Below are 19,801 nucleotides of genomic sequence, written 5' to 3'. Positions count from 1 at the left end.
TTGTTGTAAATGGAATCACAATTACTTCTTTTTCGGTGATTTAACTCTTTAAAATGTGATTGTTTCCATGTTCGAAAACATTGGCTATTGTAATAAAAATTAAAACATTACAGACATTGGTGATAAGAATATAAATAACCTCGTGTCAAAACGCAGTTTATTATATCTATTTAAATAAGTATTGTAATTTTGCAAATGTGAAGTTTCCACCTGTGTCACGCACAACAAGTGGCATTGGAAATAGGTCGATTTCGGAGAGAAAATATTGAATGTTGTTTTTTGGTGGTGTCTTGACTCTTTCATAAAGCAGAACATTATGAACCTCGCAATATATTATTGCAGATCCTTCGGGGTTCATGGCATCCAGTTGAAAACCATTATAGAGGGCGCTATGGGTTAAAGCCTTTTGCATCTTGTGGTTGAACTGCGGGACTGTTAAAATTTACTGAAAAAGCTCGTAGTGTTAGATTTCGAAACAGATGTTTTTTTTCGTTTTCAGTTTAGTTACCTATATGCAACCGAGCACCGAACAGATTTATGACCTGCAATGTGAAGAAATTGGGGTTTGTAATACTGGTGGTTGAAAACGAATGAATCAGCGAATGTCGTCCCGTGGAGTAAATATTTATGTAGCAATCAATAGGACATTTTGCTCTGTCACAAATTAAAATCACAACCTGGCTGTTTGGCGAAAAACACTTGTATCGCACTATTCCTTGTTTTTATTGATTTTCTACAATCACGTTTATCAAATTTCCTTTTGTTTTAATTAGTATTTTCACACTGTACAGTCGTATTAGATGTTGTTCACGTAACGTAACGCCCCAGTGGTTTCGCCGTGAGTTGTCACAAGCCAATTAACCAGAATAGAAAGGTTGAACGTTTGTCCAGGGTTGCCAGGGTGGCGGTATTCCCGCCCAATTGGGCTGGTTTTCAGCATCGAGTTGCGTGTTATTTTTACGAGTTGCGGGTTTCGGTTTATTGGGCGGGTGCGCCAATGACATTTTCAACCCCTATACTGGAACACTAGACGGAAAGGATGCAGGCGGAGCTAAGCCTTCCTGCAGAGTTCAAACCAAGCTGCTGATACCCTGCTGGACAACCACGATTTTCCAGAATGTTTGTTATAAAACGCCCTCGTAGTAATTGTTCGCTCTCTCAGTCGCTCGTATTCTCTCGGCCCTGTCGTTATTCTTGCCATCGCGCTGTAAACGTTCGCACGTTGTTTTAATAGTTAAATTCGCTGCAATTCAGTCACGTGTTAAACGCGCTCGAAACTAGTTAAACTTAAGCCACCTGGTAATTGCAATCGTGTGTTTCCATTAATAAAGAAGTCTGTTCACGGAGCTTTTAAATTCAGTAGTCTATATCAGCAAGAACACGCAAACAGACTTTAGCTTTAGCAAAGCAGCGACTGGGGAATCCTATTGGTACGCTGCAGCAGCAATGGCGCGGAGAAAATGTTATTTTTGCAAACAAATTTAAAAAATATAGTAACCAATGAACTAAGGATTGCTTGAGGAAACAATGCAGTCAAGAGGTCTTTCGTAGTGTGTCAATTTTTTTGCCATAATGCTTACAGCTTCCACGTTTGATCGCTTTACGCACGCGTATGACGAAACTACGGAATACAGATGTACGAGATTATGTAGTTGTAAAAATACATGTTTTAATTGATTTCGTTTTTTAAAGTTGTTAGTTTCAGTTATATTATGACCCAAATTCATCAAATGTTGCAATTTTTTTGCTATGTATTAATGCTCCTTGCAATTAGATAGGTAGCGCCATTTTCAGAACCAAATGTGAAAAAACGTAACCGCGGTAGGTTAAAGCTACCGAGTGCGACAATTCACTAACAGTTGTCGATTTCAAGCTAAGTCAGAGTAAAATTGGGCTGGTTTTGGGCTTGTTTGAGAAATTTCTTGTTTGGGCGGTTTTTGGGCTAGTTTTGACAAGGCGTTGGGCGGTTTTAGAAAATTTTACCTGGCAACACTGCGTTTGTCTTGTTGTGGGCGTCGTACTGCATGTTGCGATTGCTATTGGTGCATTGTAAGGCGTGGTCTACCGGAGTAAGGACTTTGTTTTAACCAGAATACCCAATGTCTGCAAACTATAAAAACTAATAAAAGCGTGAAAAATGGCGTGTATGTGATTGCCTGCGTTATATTGATTGCTTCAACGTTATATACAACAAACCGCACAAAAACACAATCAATTAACAAACAAACAATATGAAGCACAATCTTATCACAATGAAAAATATTGCAATGTTGAAGCCCCAAGCACTCCAGGAAGTGCCTTAAACCACAATCTTGTAAGTGCTTGCGTACAACTTTGGGCAGACGCGTTCTATTCCACACGACGATCATATCCTTTAGACGGCCTTGGTTTCTGTAAATGCATCGCATCTTATTTAGGGTTGGATTTAAAGCCAGAACAAAACAAAAAAAACAGCTTGCACAGTCCACAGCGAACTAAGTTTATTTATAAAAACTTACACGATCGTTTGTACGAATAGATTTTTCCCGAATCCGCAATGAAACAATTCCAATTGATGCGAAGTTCAACCGTTAGGAAGGATGCATAAAAAATCTACAAACATTGACTAGACTGGAAAATATTTTTGTGGTAATACTAGTTCTTACTTTAATCTATAAATTTTCTGTTGATTTCTGGTAAACTGTTTATGATTTCATGAGAAGGAACTGACCTGCAAGCTCCAATTGTTAAAGGTGAAAAATTACGACTTGCCAGAATGGAAATTTTTTACCTGTTGGGAGTATGATCCGATGTCGTACTAAAGTTTTCAGTTTCATGGGGTTTTTACTTAAGAGTAACCTTCAGCAAGAATCGTTTACATGCTAGATTGTGTATCGCGTCCTATCACTGACATTGCAAGAATGTGGTCAATTGTGGCGTTCCTGGCAACGGTTTGTACAAAATTATTTAATACAAATCAAACATTAACATTTTTGTGTGTGATGCGTAAAGATCTTGAGATCTTCCTGAAAAGCTTTATGTGCGTGTTTTAACAACACGTGTCAATTAGAAAATCATTCTTTGACAAACCATTCTTTTGTGCCAACTTTGTTACTGAGAACAACTACTTGAAGAGGCAAGAAGGAAATCCCAATACTGAGATAGGTTGGAATGATTTGGTTGAAGCGCAATGTGCTGTAATTTCTAAACAATGTTCATAATCCTATACTGCGCTCACCTATAAAATATAGACCGGATTCATTCCGCTTTGAATATGATGCGATCATTCTTTTCACGAGATGTTTTTGGATTCTGTCTCACAACCCCATGCGGTAGATGTGGTGAGAGTTAACCCCAAACCGTCAACTTCGGCTTCTGTAAACCACATCATACGATAGTTATTCATTGCTTAAAATATTTCTCATTCTAAACAAAATAACCAATGCATTAGGCGGGAATTTCATGATACAGACGTTTCGATTGTTGTACTACAATCATTTTCAGTGTAAAATTGTATTACAACAATCGAAATGTCTGTATCGTTAAAATCTTGACTATTGCATTGGTTATTTTGTTCGGATTGAAGATTTACAAAACCGTCAGTTATGTTCCTAAGATTGTGCAAACTTGTGTAACATGAAGGATCAATCTGGTGTGGTTGTGTGTGTTACGGATAAAAAAATGCTCTCCTAATATTGTACTTCGGTTAAACACACATGTTTCTTTCGTTGTCAAACATAATTACATTTATGTTCATGCATTTTACAGTCCATCTGCCTGCTTGTTAAAAAATAATCACTAAATTATTTGAGGACGTGTGACCAAGCTTTGAAATATTTGCCTCACAAGCTCAGTTATCCTTACAACACTATGTTAACAAAGGTTACAATAATGATTGCGTTCACATAGAAGCTAAAATACTTACAGGGTCTGGTAGATTTGAAAACTCTTCTTCAAAATCGTTAACTATGCGTGGGCGACTGACATCAAGTTCATCTTGTATATTGTGAACACATTTGAGTAAGGCTTTTGCCGTATCACCATGTATGTCATTTCCACGAAAATCCAACTTACTCATCTAAAAACCCAGTTCATATAACGACTTTCACGGGTAGCGAAAAGAAGACAGAGGGCATGACACAAAACCTTGACCGCATTACACTGTTACCTATCAGAGTTAAAAACTAAATCAAAGTGACAAAGAGAGGTTCTAGAAAAGTTGTAATGCGAAAGATGAAGTATAGTTTGTGCAGAAATAACGTGCATTGTGAAGCCTATGTTGAAAATTACTTAATGACTCGGACGTGGTGGAGGAACCAGGAGAGGACTCAGCTCAGACACTGAGTAACTAAACATGTTAACATACAACTTACTGGTTTCTGTAGTTGTGATATGGAATTTGAAATCATGCAGATTCCACCACTTGTCATCTCACAACCTCCCAGAGACAGATTATTAATCCACTGAATACATGAGGCAATAGCAGATGCACTTTCATCATCAACCTTGTTTTTGTCAAGATTCAAAGAATTCATCTTGAACAAAAAGAAAAGTTACATGACAGAAAACCTAGTCATTTGTCATCATGTTGTTTCTGATATATTTATATTTCACCTACAATTGGGCATCGTCAAAACAAAACAGTTGTGCATGTCTTTCACAAAAAACTTCGCTTAACACAACAAAACTGCTTGACAAAAGTGTACGATGCGAATTATTTAACAATACAACTTCTGGCATTATCAAAGTTCAAATTCCTGCACAAACCTAGTTATGTTGGAGACATTATGCTGTACACCCAATGCCATTACACAGAGAAGCACTTTAAGTTCCAAAAAAATGTAAAGCTTTTGTACTTTGTACCGTTTATATACATAACTTACGAGTTTTTCAAGTTGTGATACGGAATTTGCAATTTTACAGATTCCTACACTTGTCATTCTAGAATCCACTAGAGACAGATTATTAACCCACTCAATACATGAAGCAATAGCACATGCACTTTCATCATCCACTGAGTTTTCATCCAATGTCAACGATGTCATCTGGAATAAGCAAGAATGTTTGTATTTCAAACAATGCAAAGATTTGGTTTACTTTTCATTTGCACTTGAATACAGTAAATTTTTGCCCATAACAATTAACGGAAAGGAAATCAAACGCTAACATCCCAACCCTGTCCTCATTCCTTTTTAAATTTTAAATATCATTGCGTCACTTACCGACACAGCTAAATATAGCTAGTTAATATTGCCAGAAATAAAAAAAATCATAGTTTATTCATACACCATTAATTAGGAGATTTTACAAAACAGTCGTGCTTTACAAATTACGAATGTCGGAGTCTGCGAAAAACAATGCACAATATAGGGTTTGTGTAATGGCTTTACGTTACTGAAAAAGTTTTATGCAGAAAAACACAAACAAACTCATGTCCTAAATCATAATCATTATTATGGAAAATGCGGCATGTAAATAAATCAGCATGCATCAATCTTCCCGCGATTAAGATGTATGCATCTTATACTATGGTGTAATCTAAAACTTACAGGTTTGCTAAGTTTTGATGTGGAATTTGCAACTTTACAGATGCAAGCACTTGTCATCTCACAATATGTTATGGACAGATTCTCAATCCACTGAATACAAGAAGCAACAGCAGATGCACTTTTAATATCAATCATGTCTTTATAAAGTTTCAACGACGTCATCTGAAAAAAGCAAGCATGTAAGCATATTTAAAAGAAATCTTTGCATGGCATAGCCAACATCACTATAAAAACATTTTTTATTAATATACAATATTCGTTTCAATTAGAGAAAGATGTTTGGTGACACAATAGTTTGACCCTATTTCTGGGCAAAAACGTTTTCAATATTTATGTCAGTGTCACCCTATGCCCCATGTGGCCACTGCCCACAGGTAAAATGGTATTCCAACTATGTGAGCTGCAATCACAAGCAATAATGTAGCCGAAGTCTGATATACTACTTACTGGTTTCCGAAGTTTTGATATGGAATTTGCAATATTACAGATTCCAGCACTTGATGCGTAACAATACCTCAGTGACAGATTTTCAATCCACTGAATACATTGGCCAATAGCTGATGCACTTTTATCATTAACTGGGCTTTTTATGAGTATTACTGATGTAATCTAAAACAAACAGGAAGATTCATCTTAAAAACAAAATGTTTATTAAGTAAAAAAAATCTTGTAAATAAAGTCAAACTATCACAACTGATATCTGCGGTCGCGAGAAATCAAAAGGTTTACACTGATTTGTGGTCATGCACTTTGCCCTTAGATCACCAGAGTTGAGCCTGGTCATAAAAAACTTTCACACCATGTTTGACGTTTAGTACTAAGGTATCATGGACATGAGTGTCAACAAGCACAATAACAATATGAGATAAGGAACAATACTATACATGACCAGCGATAGAAGCCTTATGAATCTGCCAAAAGCTGATCTAACACTGGAAATATGAAGTCATAAAAACGATCAAGAGTTCACTTGTCAAACAGGTAAGTAATAAAATTGGTCAGTCATATTTGGTTCAAAGTTTAACAGTAGAGTTACAGAAATACTGTGAATCAAAACAGTTTTCTGAATACAGCTGCCATACGAACAATAACTGTGCATATTATACCTTCTGTGTTATTGCTCTGGCAACTTCTTGTAATGCAGGGTTGCTGATATGTCTCAATGTAAGTTCCAGTGTTGGAGGAAATAAATGAGTCACATATGAGAAAGCCCAAGCTTCTTCATCATCAATCACAGTAAGATCTTGTGGAATTGACTTGACCTAGTAACAAATTATGGGCAGCATATATAAGGTCATTCCACCACTATAGAACTTTTTTTTGTCAATTTAGTTTCATAAAACAAATACAACAACATTAACAAACCTCAAACAATGAATCAATAAATTTTGTAGTAATGTCTTCTTCCTGTGCAGAACACTGAAAAACACAAAGTCTGTCAAACTCTGCATGGTGGCGACTACAGTAATAGCTCATATATCACTAGTATTAGAACAAATGATAGACGGTGAAACTTTCTGCAAAACATTTTTTTCGTATGTAATTGCAGCTATAACAGGGTAACTGTCCTCTACTAGTTTGTAACTAAATAATTTTTATTTTTTGGCAAACTGTTAAAAAGTTAATACCTTTGAAATGCAAGGGATCAAATCACATACTCCAATGTTTTTTATGCCCTCTTTTGATATTTTAATCTTGGACATATACATCTTTTTAAGATTGGTAAGAACAGCTTTATCCATGATCAATGGCAACATGGGTTTTGAAACCAAAGATATACTGATATACAAAGATTCCATCTGCAATGACATAGCTGGAAAATGCAACAACATATCTAATCTTCTTACAAATATTATCACATAGTTTGAAACTAGAACTATCGTTGTCAATGAACCAAACTATACTCATGACAATGTTATTTCAGAAAATGTGATAAAACATGACAATGAGACTCTTATCAAATATTAAAACAAAGAGATGGAAAAGCTGTTAACTGAGATGTCCAGAAATCCCGATGTTGCTCACACAATAACAAGGTTGTTTTGACTCAAGGTTATCATCACACATTGGCTTTACAAATGTTTCCATAAATAAATCATAGCACATGAATCTACAGATGGCTTGGTGAATTTATGATTGATCTAACACAGGGTCATTATTTTACAGTTGCAGCTTTGTAGCAGTGCTGTTTATACTCATTTTCATGTTCTCATGTATCTGAGAAGTAGAGTATGACATTTAAAACATGTTTCCAAAAAATAATTCCAACAGAAAAAGCACTTCATCGAATTTATTTTCAAAGCTTTCTGGCAGGCAATTCATACTTTCCATGTGTATGCATGCAAGATGCTGGTTTAGAACTTACTGGTTTATTAAGTTGTGATATGGAAGTTGCAATCCTAGAGATGCCAGTATGGATACAAAAAACAGCACTCGACAACCTACAATATTGAAGAGACAGATTTTCAATCCACTCAATACATGAAGCAATAGCAGATGCGCTTTCATCATCAATGGTGTTTCCGTCAAGATTTACCAATGTCATCTAAAGCAAACAAGGAGTTGTAGTTGGAACAACGAATCCTTTTTATTGCTAACGGCAAAGAATTAATAAATAATTTGTCTGGTTAAATTTTGTCCCTTATCGGTACAGATGCCAAGGTTTATTGCTGAGTAGTAGGCTTTGTGGCACCGCATGGTGTTAGTGCACAATTGCAACATCACAGTTACAAGTCTCTGTCATCCTTTTTATCCACTATTGAATGACTTCAATTAACTTAACAGTGATTTTTAGGGTTTATCAATGTATTTTGTTGAAAATAGTGTCAGCCAATCAGGTTAAACACAACATCTATGTGCCAATGAAAAGTACACAGGCAAATCACAATATTTGAAGCTATATTCTCAACACAAGGCTTTTTTGCAAATCTGGCAACATCAACAATGAAATTGCTTTATCGTTCAATACCTTTTTTATAAAGAATCCCACCCCTGCCTATTCTGAAAATGGGTGGGAAAAAAAATGAAAAAGGGTAGGAACCACTACCAAATTTTGTCTGTTTTACAAACAATGTCCTTACGGCATGCAAAGCCCTGTCAACAGGCGTGGTTATTCAAGCTTATAAGATCACTGATAATTGGACAAAAAAAGTGTTTCAATGTAATAATGTTCGTCCTTTCTATTGTGTTTACATACAACTTACTTTTTTCTGAAGTTGTGATATGGAATTTGCAATCTTACAGATACCATCACTTGTCATCCCACAACCTCCCAGAGACAGATTATCAATCCATTGAATAGATGAAGCAATAGCAGATGCACATTTGTCATCAATTTTATTCTTGTCAAGTTTCAATGATGTCATCTGATGAAACAACAACACTTTTAACCTTTTTACCTGGTTTTGTGCACAGATGAATAAATACAAGTAATTTGAACCACACATAAACACACAGAAGATATTCCCCAAATGTTGATCTCTAAAGGAGGACTTTTCTCTTGTTTGTTCACATTTATTTCCTACCTAGACAGCACACAGACAGGAAAAACTAGTCACATGGATCAAAAAGTAGACAAGGCCAAATGCATGTTTACTGTCTGACAAGTGCATGTTTACTGACTGTTGCAACTGCATAAGCTTTCAACTTTACGTCATAAACTGTATATGTTCACATGATATGACATTCAAGTTTAGTGTTTAGCAAACTCTACATCATCCTTCCACATAACTTAGTTGTAAAAGTTCTGTTGCAATGCTGTGGCCTAATTATTCTCTGATATGCTGAGAAATAGGAGACAAAATGCAAGAACATGATTACTAAGGGCAATTATTTTTTGACCTAAAAAATTAAACAAATTTTGACCTAAAAAGCATTTTTTACACACAAGTGAACTGTGAAACATACATCACTGATCCATTCTTTGTGTCTTTTGCTGTATTACAATTGTTGTAAACATTTCTAAATAGCTAAAATATGTTGTTACAATACATAAAAGTACATGGAACCAAATGGCCAAACATAAAACAAATGGCAGTAAAGATGTGGCAAAAAATTATTCTTCTTTTGAACATTTACAACAATTTTTTTTGCATCACCACTTTAATGGTCATACCTACAACTTACTGGTTTTTGATTTTGTGAAATGGAATCCAACATCTCACAGATACAATTGCTTGTCATCTTACAATCCCGCATAGACAGATCCTTAATCCATTCAATACATGAAGCAATAGCAGGAGCAACTTTATCATGTATGCAGTTCCTATCTAGATTCAATGAAGTCATCTACAAAAATTGAAATGTTTTTACAATAAAATTACTAGGTTAACGCAAAACCTACTAAATTATAATTTTAGTATACTTGTTCCACTTGATTTTATAAATATGTATGTTGTCATTTAGGAAATATTGTGTTAGTGGCATTAGTGATAGTTGTTGTATGTTGACGACCAATTGTGTAGTGCCACTACCACCTAGCAATAAAGCTGGCCACTACAAAGACTGGTAGGATGTAATAATACATACCAATGGTAAAAAATAAGTTTTGTCGCTAAAATAACAGCAATCATGTTTCGTTACAAAAGTGTTTTCATGACAATTAAATGTGAACTGACAAGGCACAAAATTTCCACCATTGTTGACAAACAAGTGGTAAACAGACTCTACACTTCAACTTGTTTTGGGGAAATTAATATCAGAAGACCTTTTGCAGAATTTTCCCATTCTGCAGCAACCATAAAAGAATACAAGACCAAAGTTTAACGCTTTGACCAAGACTGCAAAAGGTTTTTGATCAAAACAAAAATAATTCAATGCTGCCTTCCAACAAATTTGTGATGACATTCATTTGTGTAAAGCATTAAAACGTAGCCCATTTGGATTGGAGGAATTGTTTTTTAAGATTTCAGAGAGCATTGCACATTTTCTGCTGCGTACTTACTGGTTTCTGAAGTTTTGATATGGAATTTGCAATTCTAGAGATACCAACTGTTGTCGTCTTACAACCTTCCAGGGACAGGTTTTCAAGCCAAGGAATACAGGAAGTAATAGCAGATGCACTTCCATTATCAACTGTGATGTCGATAAGTTTCAAAGATGTCATCTAGAAGAAACAAATACATCCAGGAGCAAATAAGTACAACATGGAAATTCAAAGCTACTTTGAGATAGACTAAACTACTTTGGTGTGTGCCTACCAGCTTAAAGGGGAATAATTTAAGTAAACGAATAGTTCTGTATGCAAAAAAATAATTGTTAGTTTTGCAATCAAAGTTTCTAGTTATACAACCCAATATACACATACTATACCTTTTGCTTTATTGATCTGGCAACTTCTTGGAGTGCAAACGAACTAACATTTCTTAATGTAAGTTCCAGTGTTGGAGGAAATAAATGTAAAACACATGACAAAGCAAAAGCTTCTTCATCACCATTCAAAATCAGCTTGTGCGGGATGGAGTCAATCTGGTAATAAACAAAATATTTTAACCTGCTTAATATTTTTTTAAATAATATTATTTGGTAAAACAATTATTAATTTTTTTTTTAAATAAACTGATTATGTGACATTTGAACCTTTCACAAACATCTTTGTGGTGCAACAATTGCAAACAAAAATCTTTGTCCCATATAAAAAGAGTGAGTGCATTAAATGCAACGTTACTAGATTAACATGCTGGGTTTAATTTATTGACATGCAATCATTGATAACTCACTGTAAATAACTAAGTGACACATGCTATATTCATGAAGGGGTAAAAGCTATTATTGGTTGAATGCTAATAATGGGTTATGAAGAAGTTTGTAAGCCACACTTCGGAATGAAGTCTGCTATTGTAAGTTGTAAGGTATAGTAGAACTCATTTAATCAGGATATGAATTGTCTAAATTGGGTAAAGTTTCAGATTGTCTGAAGACATTTGTTTTAAGGCTAAGGCTGTTAGCAAGTGTTCATTGAAGTTTTTTTAATTGCACCCATTTAAGACAGCACTGCAATGTGTGTTAAGCAACGATTACTCAAAACCATTGGGGAGAATTGATTGTCATGTCACACAAACATTGGCGGTTAGTGTCAAACTTAAATGTTGTAGAGAAGAATTCAATTGACCAAGAATCTAATTGTAAATGGTTGTTATGAATAAAAATGCAACTGAAACATGCTTTGGTGTACGAATGCACAGTTGAAGTGGGAAAATTCACCAACATTCAGATTAAAAGATGCAAAAAAACAACAGAATTGGCAAAGATCCAGAATAAATAGTTTGGAATATTTGAAGCTTTTTATGAAAAAAAAACTATTTTAATCATAAGTACCTCCAATAGTGTATGAATTAGGCGAAATTGTAGAAGCGAATCCAAATTAACCAAGTTCTACTGTACGAATAAATACATGACGTATTTGTTCAACAAAATGAAAGAAGTCATATAATTGAAAGAATTTTGTATATATATAGGGTTACATAGTTAGACAAATGTAGTATATAGAAATATTTGCCATACCTCGAATACAAAATCAATGCAATTTTTCTCCATTTTCATCAGTTTTGTTTGCTTCTGAAAAAAATGGCAACAATAACAATTGTTTGCGTAATGTATACAACACATCTACATATTGATCAATTAACATATAACCACTGTACCTCAGATATGCAAAATAGCAAATCAATTTTTCCAACATTTTTAATGCCAATTTCTGATATTTTAAATTTAGAAACAAAGAGTTTGTCAACATTGTCAAGAAAACATTCATCTAAGAGGGATGGTAACACAGATCTTGAAACTGAAGCTTTGCTTAAATTCAAAATTTTCACCTGTCATGATAAAAAAAAAAAAAACTTATTAACTGGGATTACTGCACAGTTTTACAATATATATGACATGAAGTAGAGAGTTGATGGAAAGAAACAAGTCACTGTCTTTAAATTTGCCAGTTGACCAAATCTATGACTTTAGTCATGTTGATAAAGTAGAAGTAAATATAGACAACTAAAAATTTGATCACAATCCAGGCAAAGTGTAGCTGACAAAATTAAGCTTTTACCTTGCTTGCTGGTTGAATATTCTTAACAAATGTTTTGAAAAAGTTATTCGATGAGAAAGAGCTACCACCGATAATTAACTCCCCTTTAATGGCTGGGCAATTTCTTGCCAAAGCCTTTATTTCTTGAATGGTCACTTTCTCGCAGACAGAAAAGTCCTACCAGAAAGAAACAAATGTTTATTTGTATAGTTCAACATACAATTTCATTGCAGCCAAAATTTATCAAACCTGTATATGGTTCCTCATTAAATCCAGCAATATTTCAAAACTCCCATAAAAAAATTTGCAACCTTCTGCAATTTCAATATTAAACAATCTTTTTGATTTAGTAAAAACACAACCAATACTATAGGCATCTGTTGGAAGTATGTTTCCAGTTAAAGTTAATGTTTCTGGCAGCAAATGAAAACTGTCTTCATAAAAAGTTTCATCATCAACTTCATGTAACCATGAGCAAATTTGCAAAAGTTCTTTTTGTTTAAATTCAGATGTTTGTAGTTGTTTAAGGCAAAACTTTTTGAGTAAGCTTTTCTTACTTGCAATTGCTTCATTCTTGGTGTTGCTAAAACAATCTTTTGCAACTTCAGAAACCTTGTCATTACAAAGACCAAAAACAAATTTTGTGACAACTTCCCATCTGTTTGTTTTAAATTCAGGAAGCAGTTTTGTAAACTCTTCAACACTTGAAAAAAACACAAGGTTGCAAGCAGCAAAATATTCCAGCCATATTAAGTGTGCAAAGTTGCTCACAACTTCAGAACTCATAATCTTTATATTCCAATTGTCCTTGGTTACAAATGATACAAGAAGCCCTGTTAATGTATTTTGCTCAATGCCCACGGCTTCAAAGTCAACTGTCCTAAAAACAAACTTTTTGTCATTAAATCCATTCCAAGCCAATTCACATATCTTGCTTAAGTAATTTTTTCTTAGTGCTTCTTTTTGGTAACTTTCCATTTCCGATTTTTCCCCCCTGACAAAGTCCTGCTTAAAATAGTACAAGAACCCATTTGCAAAAACATGTGTAAGAGAGTGAAATCGGCCTTTATTGTCCTCTTTAAGACTTTTCCAGATGACAAAAGAAATAAAAATGCATTTTGCTGGTACATAGCAAGAATAGAAAAAGTTTGGATTGCCTTTTATGACATTCCAAACATCAGCACCATTGTCAATGCAAATCTGATTGCAAAGTTTTTCTTGGGATTTTTCATTGAGGCCCATAACCTCAGCCACAAACAATGGTCGATATTCTGCTTCAATTGAAAAAAAATGGTTTTGTCGAGAAGTAAAAATTTTTTTCGCATTTTTCAGCAAATCCCCCTTCATAAGACCATAAACATAATGAAGAGAATGATGTTTGTCATAAGGATCAACATTTTTGTATTTTAATTTCCATTCGGTAGCAGCTTCATCAAGGCCATCCACTGTTATCAACACCTTTTTGGATTTAGCCAATAAAAGGAAAAATGACTTTTCCGTTCGTTCTTCAATAGGTGATTCAGCATAGGAGTCAGTTGGTAAAGCATTTTTTAGCAAAAACTTTACAAATGTTGTGGGAGTATCAAAGTCAATTTTTTTCACAGAAATGTAAAAACAAAACTGAATTTCATCAACTTTGTCCATTTCACCACATATCGCTTTTTCAGTTATAACTTTAGACAGTGTGGTTTTTCCAATACCGGGCTGTCCTATTAATGCAACGATATTTGCATACCGTGGCATTCCTCGATCATATGCTGCCTTCTCTGCTCTTGCAAACAGTTCTTCAACTGATATTTTACTGTCCTGTTTTAAGTCAATTGTCTCATAATCTTGACTTCTGTTGTAATGTCCGTCTTCATCACTGTATTGTAGAAAAGGTGCTAAATTTTTTGCAGGTTTTTGTCCTGCAGGATAAACTTTTTTTGATGGCTTATCTGTTATTTCCAGTTTACAAATTTCAATTTGCTGTTGTGTCAAAACCTGAAAACCCTTAGATTTGCACTGTTCTTGAGTTGCTTCAAGCAACAAACCCTCAATGCCACAACGCTCATCTAAAAGAAATTTAAAAAACAATGAAAATTTCAAAGACACAGTACATTTAAGTTTTTCTGCATTTAAGTGGAAAAAAAATCCATAAATAACATTTTGTTAAAATCAGAATAAATAACTATTTTGTTGACCTAACTAGTATTGATTTTTGAAACATTTTTGGATCAAGATTTCACAACCACATTAAAAATGACCAAACCATTATTGAGTTTTTTGATTATCAAATGCACAAATTACATAGAAATGAAAAATAACTATTTACCGCCACTGAGGTGTGATGATGAATTTACATTTTCAAAATATTGATCTAAAATAATCAACAGTTACAAAAAAGCCAATTGTGGTCCCAAAAACCTTAAAAAAGCTTTACATACATAAACCACCATGTATTTGGGTAACACTTCCAGCACCAACAATGCTATTTTCAATTGTGGCTGATGGAGCCGATACATTCAGATTTAAACCTGTGACAAACAAACAAAGTTTATACACAAACAAACAGTCCTGGAAGAATGTGGCCTTGTTTTGAAAATTAAATTGCTTTGTATTTGGTGTTGCAGAGGTATTATGAAGCAAGTGTCAAATACAAACATTCTGATTTAAATTAAACTCAGGTATTTCACTTCAAATACTTGTAACTTTGATAAACGTGTTGTTCGCAAGCATTTTTATTTTAACAAATGTCAAAACTTTAATTAAATCAAAAAATAAAACATGTACTCTGAAGATTTTGGGTTTGGTTGTTTAGAGTTTGAGGATTGTTACTCAACAGTGTAATTTCTCTTGGATCTACACCAACATTTTCCAAACAAGGTTGTTGCGTTTTCCTCTGGTGCCTGTAAATAGTTGCTTTGTTAATTTAAACAACAAGAAATAAACTCTTTGAATTACGTTGTTGCATACATTGGTTGGGTCGGTGCACGTTGTGGAGACATTTGTTGATTTGGAACTCTCAATTGACTTTCATTTGAAACCAAAAAAGATGTACCTTGTTCATAGCTATGCAAAATAGGTAGAGCACCTTGAAAACTAGGAATTATTCCCCTTTGGTGCAAAAGACCTTGATAGGATGAATGCCACCCACAATTCGGTTGATAGGGTGCATATCCTATAGGATTAGGTTGCGTGGGATTAGGACTGTACTTATTGTGGGAATACACCAAATCTGATGGGTGGCTTTGAGGTGTTGATGGTATACTGAGATGCTGAGAGGTTACTTCCTCGTCAGGTTGCTGAACAGTGGAATGATGTGGTATTTGTGGGTGTGGAATATATGGAGTTTGATTAAAAGCTGGTACATTAGTCACCTGATGGATTCCTTGACCTGGTTGTATTGACTGAGGATTGATAGAACGTGAAAATGAATCCTACAACAACATAGAAGGTCTCATAATAAAGTCTTCATTACTAGTATCTTTTGGAACATTTTTCGATTACACTTTTGGGAGGATAATGAAAACTTCCATAGAAATGAACTGACAAACCTTTGTTCATACAGGACACTCAATAATATTTCTACAAAATCCTTTATCATGGCAATCTTCAAAACCAGTAAAAATGTGCATGAGAATGATCGATAAAAACAGTGTTACTGAAACAATCGATCTCACACAAGCACATTACAAAAGGCTGTACAGGATTCCCCAAGACATAGTTTTACCAACACAAACATTGACCAGTGTTTTGTTACTGACATACATAACACATTTAATCACATACATAACAAGTTTACAGTACAGAAATGAAAGGTAAAAATTATGAAATGTCCCATTGGCATTGGAAAATATTTCCAGTGAAGAATTTTTAAATTATTTGCTTTGTAGTAGTTGAAATGTCAGAAAACCATTACTTCCTAAAAAAACAAAAGCATTGCCATACCGGACTTGTTTGGTATTGATCACTGTTTGAACCACATTGATCACCATTCTGATCCATTTAGGTTAATGTGTATATATCAATAAGCAATTCACAGATTCCAATTGCAGAAGGGCAACAAAAGATACAGGAATCAGTCCATGGGAAACAGTTTTAGTTCTCATTTGACTACTTTTCATTTAATTACATTTCACTTCAAAATACAAAACAGCATTTTTACCTTTGGCAATTAAAACATAATACACAATTTACAAACATCCTAGGTCTTTCCAAATAAATTTGCCAACAAAAATGGGAAACTTAGACCAGAAGTGATAAGTTATTATGACATAGAAAACTCTTGGTTAACAGCAACTTTTGCTACATCCGTAAAACATATGTTTTTGGGCAGTTAGCAAAGATTTGATTTATACCTATTCGGATCCAGCCGGGTTAGATAATAGGAAACTGGGAACATCACTATATCGTTTCAAATCCATGCTAGTGAAGGAAAAAGCTTGATACATTTATAAGTTAACAGTCCACAAAGTCGCGGTGCTGGAGTTGTTTTGATGATAGGCTTCTGTAAGCTTACAACTTAACCAAAAATGAAGGTTCCAGAATAAAGGTTTTTGAGAGGATTCCATTGTGGAAGCATAGAATCCTAAAACATGGAATAGAAACTCCGCTGAAAGTGCGCCGTCACGCATGAGTAAACACTTTACGCGAAATGAAAAATGCATTGGGTAAAATGCGATTTTGGTGTTTTTTAAAGGGCTTAAAAACCCATTAAATAGAACAAAATTTAACACTTTTTTAAAGTAACAGGAATTTTGGTCCCTCGTCTTTTGAAATATGTGGATGATTTTGAATAAATCGTGTCGCATCATTTTTTAAGGCGATTTGCTGTCTACTGCCTTTTGGGTCAAACTATGAACAAATAATTGCGCGCTTTTGCTGTTTGCAAGCAGTGGGAGGCTAAATCGAGTAATGTTATCAACTACTATGCTTGTTATGTAAAATCAACTACTTGCTTATTATGTTTTTTTCTAGGACAGTATCTCTGCACACAGTAATGCGATTGTTTGGGAATATTTATTTTGCAAAAACAGGGCATTTGACAAACAGTTGACAAACGATAGTATGACTGCTTTTTTCAGTATCTTGATGAAGATGGAGATGAAGATATTATAATGAGCCAAATTATTAAAATCAGTTGATATCAGGAAATACCTCGCCAACACCATGTTCATACTGCTGAGTGCAAATGTTGTCAGTAAAGTCCAACACAAAACAACATTTTAGTGCATAATATGGGTTTGAAAAAGCTAAGCCCTGACAAAATATATGTTGATTGCTTGCAAATGCTCAAGGGCAGTGGGAATACTTCCAATATAAACCAACTATAATTTGTTTTTAAGTGTTTGCATACGAGCAAATTCTGAAAACTTTCATCTTTTTCTTCAACATGACATGTCTCCTCAGAATCATTTTAATATATATCTAAATCAAATTCTGTTGTGTTTTACTTAAAACTAATCTGAGAAGAAAAAAAATGACTAGTGAAAAAGGTTATTAATATATTAAGGTCCAATTTTGCTGAAACAAAAGGCAATTATGTTTAGTTCAACAAAACATTACATATTTTCAACTGTGTCAGGAGCATTCAACCAAGTGTTATGATAAGAGTAAAAAAAATACTTCTGTTATGTGTGCAATAGTTTGACAAAATTCGACTAATCAACACTTAAAAGGCGAACTTTCGGACAAAAATGCCAATATGCAACCAAATATTTACAATGAAATCAAATAGAAAACTCAGTGATGTGTGGGAAAAATGTATAAGGTAGATTACTAGTACAAAAAAAGCAAGTTCATTAATATTCACAGAGCATCGGCTCATATGTGGCATGAATTGCTCAAAACCAATGGAATATAAAAAACGACACAAGAATTTATTTGATTATGTCAATATGTTTTAGATAGTTACCACTATTTATTTAATATTTAATATTATTTGCATAAAAGATGAAAAACGGCCAGATTTAAGTATGGTTAAGGTTAACCAAGTAAATACAGGTGTTTGGTACGGCGATGGGTTCTCCCATCTCTGTGGTAGTGGCGAACATTGTAATGGAAACAATTGAGGATAAGGCACTCGCCACTTTTGCGCATCCTCCTCGTTACTGGAAGCGATATGTCGACGACACCTTCGCCATCGTTGATGAAGCACAGCTCCAGTTGTTCCTTACCCACATTAACCATGTGGAAGATTCCATCAAATTCACTTTAGAAAAGGAAAGTGGTGGTACACTACCGTTTTTAGATACAGAGGTTATCCGTGATGAGAAAGGTTTGATCAGCACTCGTGTGTACCGCAAGCCGACGCACACCAATCGGTACGTATCGTTTAAGTCGGCACATTCGATACAGCACAAGACAGCGGTAGTGCGGTCACTGACGGATAGAGCCGAGGCTCTGGTTTCCCGAGAAGAAGACCGTGATAAAGAGGTGAAGTTCATAAAGAAGGTACTGCGGAAACATCTGTATCCGTCATGGATGTTTAGAAGAAAGCCTGCGGTCAAGCCACAAGAAACAGCGCCAACTACCGGTACGATCGTTTTGCCATATGTTCCGGTTCTAACAGACACGACAAGGCGTATGATGTTGGACTATGGTATTGCGGTCTACACTAAGCCACACAGAACACTGGGCAGGATGTTGTCTCACCCTATCGAGAAGGGTACGGTCCAACCAAAAGGCGTTGTTTGTTACATTCCGTGCAAGGACTGCGGTGGAGCGTACATCGGTGAGACAGGGAGAAGGTTACAGACTCGGTAAAAAGAGCATCGCCGCGACGTTGCAGCGAAGAACAGCCAGAGGACAGCACTGGCAAAACACGCTGCCACACTCGGCCACCGAGTTAACTTTGATGACGTGCAAATCCTAGAGATGGAGGACGATCATACAAAACGTCTGTTCCTGGAGACGCTCCACATCCACAAAAACGACCATTGCATTAACGATAAGGAGCAAAGTGTATATTTTCCTGCTGTATACAACAACTTGTTGTAAATGTTACGCCCCGCTACACACCTGGTTCACGTGACGATGCAAGCGGTGCCAATGTTATCTATTCCTTTTTCCTTGTGTTTTTCTTGCGTTTTTCCTACGTTTTTAGTGTTTTATGTGCGTGATGCTTTACTGTTGACATAACCCTGAATAAGTCTCGCCGGATGGCGGACGAAACGTTGGTTTCCAATAAACACTTTAGAAACTAAGTGCCAGAAGAGCAATTCTGAATAATTTTTGCCATAATACACGAATCGGTGTTAACAAACTGCCG

General features: G+C 35.1%; 2 protein-coding genes across 12 annotated transcripts; one reads left to right on the top strand and one right to left on the bottom strand.

The window, feature by feature from the left end:
- Positions 1-2,149: 2,149 nt before the first annotated feature.
- Positions 2,150-17,104, bottom strand: LOC145902506 (uncharacterized). 11 transcript variants are annotated; one of them, XM_082990505.1, is made up of 26 exons: positions 16,480-17,104; positions 15,505-15,968; positions 15,322-15,437; positions 14,976-15,065; positions 14,864-14,908; positions 12,799-14,603; positions 12,571-12,726; positions 12,170-12,340; positions 12,030-12,083; positions 10,839-10,994; positions 10,471-10,632; positions 9,654-9,815; positions 8,732-8,893; positions 7,894-8,073; positions 7,157-7,327; positions 6,894-6,947; positions 6,635-6,790; positions 5,976-6,137; positions 5,529-5,690; positions 4,863-5,024; positions 4,353-4,514; positions 3,905-4,057; positions 3,218-3,354; positions 2,771-2,886; positions 2,499-2,592; positions 2,150-2,391 (listed from the first exon to the last, which is right to left on the bottom strand). In XM_082990505.1, exons 1-23 carry the CDS (start codon positions 16,534-16,536, stop codon positions 3,328-3,330), a joined length of 4,989 nt encoding a protein of 1,662 aa, XP_082846631.1. In that variant the 5' UTR covers positions 16,537-17,104; the 3' UTR covers positions 2,150-2,391; positions 2,499-2,592; positions 2,771-2,886; positions 3,218-3,327. The 11 variants fall into 11 exon arrangements, with proteins under 11 accessions (XP_082846631.1, XP_082846628.1, XP_082846630.1 ...); XM_082990502.1 differs by having other exon boundaries at positions 2,499-2,710; positions 2,771-3,354; XM_082990504.1 differs by having other exon boundaries at positions 2,499-2,605; positions 2,771-3,354.
- A 1,445-nt stretch (positions 17,105-18,549) lies between these two features.
- Positions 18,550-19,296, top strand: LOC145902891 (uncharacterized). Its single transcript, XM_082990980.1, has one exon. It carries the CDS (start codon positions 18,550-18,552, stop codon positions 19,294-19,296), a length of 747 nt encoding a protein of 248 aa, XP_082847106.1.
- The last annotated feature ends 505 nt before the right edge of the window (positions 19,297-19,801 follow it).

Source organism: Ascidia mentula, chromosome 5 (genome assembly GCF_947561715.1).
Source record: "Ascidia mentula chromosome 5, kaAscMent1.1, whole genome shotgun sequence".
Lineage (NCBI taxonomy): Eukaryota > Metazoa > Chordata > Ascidiacea > Phlebobranchia > Ascidiidae > Ascidia > Ascidia mentula.
The sequence above is the reverse complement of the archived record's forward strand: the minus strand, read 5'-3'. Positions and strand labels throughout refer to the sequence as shown.

Excerpts from the sequence above, each read along its gene's own strand:
- LOC145902506 (XM_082990499.1), bottom strand. The coding sequence starts at position 16,536 with ATGGATCAGAATGGTGATCAATGTGGTTCAAACAGTGATCAATACCAA. Across the intron at positions 8,074-8,731 it reads TATCACAACTTCAGAAAAAA|ATGACATTGGTAAATCTTGA; the intron begins GTAAGTTGTATG and ends TGTTTGCTTTAG. Across the intron at positions 4,058-4,352 it reads TATCACAACTACAGAAACCA|ATGAGTAAGTTGGATTTTCG; the intron begins GTAAGTTGTATG and ends CTGGGTTTTTAG.
- LOC145902891 (XM_082990980.1), top strand. The coding sequence starts at position 18,550 with ATGGGTTCTCCCATCTCTGTGGTAGTGGCGAACATTGTAATGGAAACA.